The 8,155-nt window shown below is 46.6% G+C and overlaps 2 protein-coding genes across 3 annotated transcripts in view; one reads left to right on the top strand and one right to left on the bottom strand.

Moving 5' to 3' along the window:
• Positions 1 to 1,343: 1,343 nt before the first annotated feature.
• Positions 1,344 to 5,955, bottom strand: ATP5MK (ATP synthase membrane subunit k). The gene is made up of 4 exons (XM_066600901.1): positions 5,838 to 5,955; positions 3,662 to 3,758; positions 3,481 to 3,572; positions 1,344 to 1,566 (listed from the first exon to the last, which is right to left on the bottom strand). The coding sequence occupies exons 2-3, from the start codon at positions 3,746 to 3,748 to the stop codon at positions 3,483 to 3,485; spliced, it is 177 nt and encodes a 58-aa protein (XP_066456998.1). The 5' UTR covers positions 3,749 to 3,758; positions 5,838 to 5,955; the 3' UTR covers positions 1,344 to 1,566; positions 3,481 to 3,482.
• A 114-nt stretch (positions 5,956 to 6,069) lies between these two features.
• Positions 6,070 to 8,155, top strand: part of PDCD11 (programmed cell death 11) — a 51,517-nt gene continuing 49,431 nt past the window's right edge. The window contains exon 1 of one of the 2 annotated variants that reach the window (XM_066600889.1): positions 6,070 to 6,103. The gene's annotated coding sequence lies outside the window, so the exon portion shown is untranslated. The other variant, XM_066600890.1, reaches the window with a different exon arrangement.

Here is an 8,155-nt window from a genome sequence, read left to right as displayed (position 1 = left end):
CCCCCCCCCCCCCCCTGCAGCATTGCTATGAGGAAAAACCAGTGCTCATGTTTGATTCCATATTAAGGAAAGGAGTTTATTTTCGCCCATCTTGCAAGGCATAAACCTCATGGTCATGTGCATGTAGCCTAAGGGGCATGGTGTTCTGAAAAAACCATAGTACAGGCTAACACTGCCATGATAACGACACCTTTGTAGATACAATTTTAGATTCACTCTAGTATGCTCTAGTACAGCTCTGGTGAAACTGGCCTAAGGTCCCATGCTACATGCACAGTACAGCAGGGTTTTGGCTGTATGCAGTTTGACTAAATCCTAAGGGTGCTGTTAATGCTCGTATAAAGGCACTAATTGCTGGGCCATCCCTGCAGGATCAGCGCAGCAGTTGTCTATTACCCCAAGTGTCAGCTATTCTAATCTATACATGTAAAAGTCAGGGTGCTTCACATTTAGCACCTTATATGTACCTGAACCGATGGGGGTGAATGTGCTTACCTGGCAAGGTTCTGCTAATACACACCATGCAGTGCTATCATATATTTCTATCCCCTGTGGTTAAGATAAGAAGCTGTAGAATCACAGGTGCTACATTTGGTGAGGACCAGCTCAAGAGGATTCACAATGACTTAAACGAATGGTTCTTCATCAGGACCGTATCCTAACCATAAAACTATTGTGGTTCAAAACCTGTACTTCCGGTATACTATAATTATTTTACAATGTCATCGTGAATCCTCTTCAACCAGGCCATGCACCAAACAGAGCTCATTTTTTATTCCAGTTTTCCTAAGCTATTACATCTGGTCATTAAAGGGGTATACACCACATCTCTACAGGTGGCAATGGCTCTTGCTGTTTTGAGTTGTGTAGCAATACACTACTTCCTATATGTATTTTCTTCTACCATAAGGGTGCTATAATCTAATTTGTAATGACTGAAAAGAGTCCAAAATTTGGTACGACCAATAGGGTTTTTTTTTTCGTTTTTAAGAAGCCAATTTCTTGTCCGTCACAAGAAAGGTATATTTACATACAAACTTGTTTCAGAAGTTTGACTGTCATATCTGAATGGGGTTTGTAATGCTTGCCACCACATCAACCCCAGTCAGCTAAATGCAACTTCATTTCAAGAAACCACTTAGTCAACCACCCCTGTAATCAGTGAACAGGCAGCTTTAGTAATGGGAGTTGTGTCCTCCATCCCTTCCTTTTCCGTTACCATTAGATTACTTCTCAGTCGGACTAGTCCCATTTTAAGCATTGTACTTACTACCTCTAACGAAGAAATCTAGGATGGTTCCAAGTGATGCGGGAGCAATAACAGTTCTTACTTTCACAGGAGAGACTTGTGAAACAACTTTATTTACTCATACCTCCAACAAACTGTTGAAGTGTAACGTGGACGCAGGGCAGGATGGTGCTGCCGCCTCATTTTGTACAGACTTTTTAACTTGATATTGTAAATAAAGACAATACAAATACAAGCAATCTGGTTTTTCATGTCAGTGGTGGAGTCCATGGGGGGGAGAAGGTCCTGCAACCGGTTCACTCTCCAAAACCAGGAGCCTGTTAAGAAATGCAATCATCAGAAGACTGTAAATAAGTGATTAGCTGCAAAACAAAGTGTCATTGTTGTCAATGGTTAAAAAGGTATTGGGGTAAGTATACTAATCTTGTTTAAGGCTACCCCTACACAGCAACTTTAGCCACAATCGGTGTCCCAGGACCAAAACTGTTGAGTTGAGCAACACCATAGAGCTGGCATGGAACTCAGTTGCAGGTTACTGCGACCTGTTGCAAAAAAATCCAACTTTTTTTTTCCTTGCAACATATTACCAACCTGTGACTCCATTGAGTTTAGTTACAGTGCAAGTCCTGAAAGCCCTGTTATGGCGTAGCCCTAACCCAATAGTGTGACCTTAGACCAGGCCCTCTAAAAATGGTGGATGATAACTTTTATGCATCTTTAAATGCTTAATTAACTTAAAGGGATTTTCATAGGACTTAAAGTTGCTTTAGAACTACCTGTCTACTACTAACTAGTCTGTCTTCCTGGTTGCTGCTGACTAAGACATGTGACTACTGCAGCCAATCACTGGCTATATAGGTGGTCAATGATTGGCTGCAGCAGTCACAGATCCTAGTTTGAACATGTCACATTTAAACCATGCCCTCGAGGGTCACGTGAGGCACACTGGATTAAGTTTGGTTCATTTACTTCATAAATAGGTCTAGAACTTAATACGTTTTGGTGTGTCTTCTGTCAAGATCTAGGTATAATCACATTAGGAATCATGCACCATTCTTTTTACTAGAAGATTTATGTTAAGCCCTTAGCGACGGCCCCATTGCCTTTTTACACCCTAGCTAAGTGGGCTTTAATCCTAAGGGCCGCAAAAACACGCTTTCTCTGAGGATCAAAGCCCTGTAGGCTGTGGTTATGACAGCTCCATGCTGCCGGAGGTAGCAGACAACCTGGACCTGTCATGGGGGACCACAGGGAGCACCTCTCTCCTCCCCCTCCCTTTTGCACATCATATAAATGAGATTTCTTGAACTCTCATCCACACTGCTTATACTGTAGCATTATAGCTGCCACATGAACATACCCGAACTGGACTGTACAGACCACAACTGGCTGCCCTGTAATCTTACAGGAGAACTCCACCAGCCATTAACATCAGCTATCCACAGAACCGCCATATGACTCACAGCGGAGCTGCTGGTAGGATGGGAGCGCCCTGCTGTAGTGTAGGGGTCCTAATAGCTGGACAATCCCCCCTTCCCTCCCCAAATGATTATCGGTCACTTATTCTATGGTTATATGATAAGAGTTAACTGCAGGAATACCTCCAATATCAGCCAGCAGAAACTCAATCATACAAAAACTACTTCCATTCAGTAAGGCCGGCTGCACACAAACAGGTCAGATTCCACATGCGAGATCCCGCAGGAGAATCCGACCCTGACAGCAGCCACCATCGGCATGTACTGGTCTGTCTTTTATCTGTACTATGGATGGTCAGGCGAGCTGTCAGACATACACAGTACTTTTTTTTTTCCCTTCAATATTTATTTTTCCCATGCCGTTGCTGGCCGGTGATGCGGAATCCATGACCTTTCTGCAATGTCAAGTGCAGAAGTGCTGTGGGTCGGATGGTTTCCATTGACTTCAATGAAAGGCGTCCATGTGGAATCTGCACTAAAATGGAACATGCTACGGTTTATCCGCCACTCACAGAAATCGCAATTCAATTCCGCGAGTGTACAAGAAGAAGCACTTTTCTATAGCGTGTAACGAATAATATTTGCTCTGGATCTGCGGTGTTGATGTTGACCGCGGATTCCACAATATAAGTCTGTTCGTGTGCAGGCGGCCCAATACATCACTCTACAAACAACCAACCCTATTGTAAACTACAGACTATTGTGTGACCCGCATCCACTATCTGACCGGACACTTGATTCAAGGACACTTACCATTACTTATGTGTGACCGCCGCTTGCTTCTTGGGTTTTAATGCAAAGAAAAGGATAAGTGTTGCAACAGTCCCGAACGTTGCCAGTACACACTGCGAAAGAGAGAGAGAATCTCTTAGGTAATGCTGGCCCAAGGATCTCCAAAGCCCCCCCCCCCCCCCCTCCCCAATTAATAACGTACATTCTTCCTGCCAGTTATAGTATACGAGTTGAAGTACTTCTTTATGCCAGTGAAGTTGTACTGCTCCCCTGCGCCGTGTCCTGCCATGGTCAATTACCTGAAACACAAAACCGGTCAACATGAGTAACAAACGGATAAAAAGTGCATCATAATGGGGCATCTATATACAGTAGCCACAGCCGGTATACAGTAACAAAGCAATATGGCGTGTCGGACGGTGCCAGGCAAACTAATGCGGCGGGCATCTGTTATACTTCACTGCAACAGGTAATTTAGAGGTATTTTTTGTGGGACTCTGCATATGCTAAGAGATAGGCTATCAATACCATATCCCCAGCGATCAGCTGTTTGAATGGACCATAACGCTCTAAAAAGCCCTGTGGCCTCTCTATTAGCTGTCACATGCCCTATAAACAGCTCAATCCCATTCCAGTGAGTGGGATTGAGATGCAGTACCAGGTACCACCACTATGAAGCTAACAGCACTGTGTGTGGTATGCAGTGAAGAGGCTCACATGAGTCACGGCCTCTGCACACAACTAATTGGTGGCGGACCTCCACCGATATCTGGAGGCTAATACAAGAAGAAAAGTGGATAAGACGTCAGCATCTCAAAATGTGCAAGCTCTATTCCGAGCCACACACAGCTGAAATTAAAATGGGACCTTTTGACACACCGACGTCCTATCCGATGTGCTTCTGGTCTTGTACTCTACGGCCGGCTTCACACAGACGCATCTGCGCATGCAATACGCAGTGAACAACCCACTGATTTCACTGTGGATTTGTTCACCCAAGTTCCCCATAGAAGTCAATGGGTGGTGAGCAAATAGGCAAGGAGATGCGCAATTCTGCTGGAACGTGAACACATCTGGAACTCGGACTAAATAGTCTTTCAAACAGGGCATGTTTGTATCCCTTACACAAAAAACCCTGCCCCATGGGCACAAAATTGGCTGACACGCACGCAAAAAAAGCCTAGTCCATAGTGCAAAAAAATTGCACTACAGCGTGCACAACTGCGCTTATGTCTGTGTGAAGCCGGTCTACGGGTGTGCCAAGGACTGGCCACCCAGGACGCATCTATGGATGCCTTTATCTTAGAGTAAGGCTGCAATCATACAGGCAAGCACGATATCACGCCAACGTGCGGCTTACTGGCAGGTGCCCATTAAACACAACGGGCGATGCGTTTTGCGAAAAAATAGGACATGCGGCGACTTCTACCTCGCAGCATCGCTCATGTGTATGACCCCATTCAAAAGAGAGTTCATAGTCACGCAAATTTCGTGCGTCTCACAATGCACAAACCCCGCACGTTTCTGTGCACACCTAGATTTATCTGTATTGTCTACGGTCCGGACGGCTCGCTGTCGGACGTGCGCAGTACAGATGGTTTTCTTTCAAATTCTTTTTCCCTGCGCCGTCGCTAGGTGATAACGTGTAATCTGCGACCGGTCCACAATGTCAATCGCATTTTACCGGACCTGAAAGTAGCGCTTTTTCTTACGGATCTGCGACGGAATTGCCGACGGCCGAAAACAGCTAATTAATCCCACGCAGCAAATGTCCTCTTAAAAAAACAACGCGTAAGGCTAGAAATGCTGTAAAAAAAAAATGAATAAAAAGCGATCAAAAAGTTTTATAGACCTCAAAATGGTAACAATAAAAACTACAGGTCACCACGCAAAAAAAAGGTGAGCCCTCACCCCTCCCCGACGGGAAAGAAGAAGTTATGGGGTCGAGAGATGGCAACGGAAAGCAATTTTATTTATTTTTAAGTCATACTACATAAAAAAAAAACAAAAAAAAAACAAAACACAAACGGCTACAGATTTGAGATCACCGTAATCGTTGTTGCCCCCCCCCCCCCCTCCCCTCCACTTAGAAGTTTTCAAAAACTTTCCAATACCTTCTAAGGCACATTAAATGGCAGCCCTGAAAAAAAAAACTACGCGGACGGCAAAAAAAAAACAACACCCTAGTGTAGCGAGATAAGCAGATAAATAGGTTCTGACTCTCCAGAGCGAGAAGGAAAACAAAAACACAAAATCATAAAAGGGGCTGCAGTGGAAGGGGTTAATGACCCGCTGAGTGCTCCCCACAGCAGAGCTCGCAGGCCTTAATCATAACCGACACCCCAACCGTAATGTAACATCCCCGCGCCGCCACTCACCCGTCTCTGCCGGCAGCAATGTGTCCAATGCCCTTCACTGCAGACTAAAGCGCCCGCTGCCCCCTGGATTCCGGCTTTCAAGACACCGGCTTCGTTCATTGGCTGCTCGAGCTGCTCGTCAGAGTTTTACGTCTTCCTATTGGCTGAAAGAGCTGTTCGTCCTCCCAAGCACAGAAGCTGATACTACTTCCGCCCGAAGAGACCGGAAGTCACGTGGCTGAGTGGAAGACTTTAGTGCTTCCGGGTTAATAGCTGCGTTGCTCCACGTGAGTATGATGGCTGCATGCTTCTGCTAGGCAGACCGGCTTGTTGTGTGCAGCGAGGACCCGGCGTGTGTGCGATCTGTGCCGCCTTATAGGAGTACTGGTAGGGATCCTCTATACTGCAGTCTTCTCACCCCCAGCCTGATAACAGCGAGTAGTAGAGTGCACTGCACTGCTCAACCGGTGAAGAGAGGATAAACTTTGTAGTTTTTTTTTTGTATGTATTACGTGTAATCAGTTGCCAGACCCCATTATATTTAGAGCGGACTAATGAGATAGTGGGGGTGACCGCCTGCAGGGGGCGCTGTGGGGGAAATGTCTAGGCATGCCATAAAGGGATGACCGCACAAGTTGGCATGTCTAGTGTATTACATTTTAGTTGATCTTTTGGAAAGGTTTAATGGTATGAGATCTACAATAGTCAGTTGCTCCTTAGCAGTAGATGGCGGGACTTTGTGGTTGTTTACTGCTCTATAAAGGTGATTTACTACTTTAAGGAGAACTCTCGTCATGTCTCGTGCGGGGCCCTAGGGGGCAGTGCAGGACCCAGACAGATGACCTGCCCCATTGGCTAAGGCTATGCGCTAGACTTAAAGGGGTTTTCCGGGCGTTTATTATCGATGACTCATCCTCCGGATAGTCCGTCAATAGTTGATCAGTGGGGATCCTCCCTAATCGGCTGATCCTCCGGCCTGCTGTCAGTGCAGTAGACTTGGACATCCGCATTGGTGGCCAGTCTTGCACAGACCAGGTTTTACAGTGTTTTCGAATGTTTATTATTTTTTTTAAGGCATCCCATCATTGCAATGGGTGATGAGGTGCGGTAAAAATCGCTGAAAAGCACTAAAATGGAGCAAACGGCGTTCGAAAATCGTGGCATTGGAAATGCAGCGCTCGCCTGAGAAGGCCCATTGAAATCAATAGAAATGGTTAGGGCAGCGTTCCAAACTATGTAAATAACGGGCTGTGTGAGAGCGGCCTTAGCGTAATGGATGCCCAATACCATTGGTATAAGCTGGCGCGCTGCCCGCAATGCAGACATCCGGCTCTGCTACACTGACAGCAGGCCGGAGGCTCAGTTGAGTGGTTGGGATTCTGAGCGGCAGACCCTGGCTGATTAACTATTGCTGTCCTATCCTGAGGATACGTCATCAGTAGAGATGAGCGAGCACCCAAATGCTCGGGTCTGCGTTATTCGAGTCGAGCTTTTCGGATAATTCGAGAGCTCTACTCGAGTAACGAACCCCATTGACTACAATGGGAGACTCGAGCATTTTTGTATGTGGGACGCCGGGTGCCAAGCTTTTTTTTTTTTTTTTCTTGGTTCATGTTTTTCTCCCTCTCTCCCCCTTCCTGCCAGACCAAAAATTTTCAAATGACGCACGCTGCGTCACGGCAGGGAGGGGCCAAAACAGGCAGGTAACAGCGGGGAAGAGCCAAAAGCTGGGGCGGGGTCGACCGCGATTTGATGCTCGCCAGAGTATGTTCGCTCAACTCTAGTCATCAGTAGTAAATGCCCGGAGTAGCCCTTCAACCAACTGAAAAAAGCAGTGCAAAACCGAAAAACATGGAGGGACCTCGCCTTTAGGGTTGTGAACGACTAAACGGCTAACAGCAGCCCTTTAACGCCGTGCATCAGCTTTCCTGTAGTGCTCGTTAACGAGGGTCTTCCTGGTGTTCGGACAGGCTGTATACTTTTACATCACTATTAGAGATGAGCGAGTATACTCACTAAAGGCAATTGCTCGAGCGAGCATTGCCTTTAGCGAGTACCTGCCCACTCGAGACAGAAGGTTCGGGTGGCGGAGCGGGGGAGCGGTGAGTAGCGGCAGTCAGCGGGGGGGAGAGAGGGAGAGAGAGATCTCCCCTCCGTTCCACCCCGCTCTCCCCCGCAGCTCGCTGCCGGCACCCGAACCTTCTGTATCGAGCGGGGGAGATACTCGCTAAAGGCAATGCTCGCTGGAGCAATTGCCTTTAGCGAGTATACTCGCTCATCTCTAATCACTATATTTATTTTGGTCTTGGCCCCTTACCCCGTTCACCTTCTTCAAGCCA

Source organism: Eleutherodactylus coqui, chromosome 4, assembly GCF_035609145.1.
Source record: "Eleutherodactylus coqui strain aEleCoq1 chromosome 4, aEleCoq1.hap1, whole genome shotgun sequence".
Lineage (NCBI taxonomy): Eukaryota > Metazoa > Chordata > Amphibia > Anura > Eleutherodactylidae > Eleutherodactylus > Eleutherodactylus coqui.
This window is presented reverse-complemented; position numbering and strand designations above follow the sequence as displayed.

Coding starts and splice junctions, on each gene's coding strand:
- ATP5MK (XM_066600901.1), bottom strand. CDS start 3,748: ATGGCAGGACACGGCGCAGGGGAGCAGTACAACTTCACTGGCATAAAG. Junction 3,573..3,661: donor CTATAACTGGCAGGAAGAAT/GTACGTTATTAA, acceptor TCTCTTTCGCAG/TGTGTACTGGCAACGTTCGG.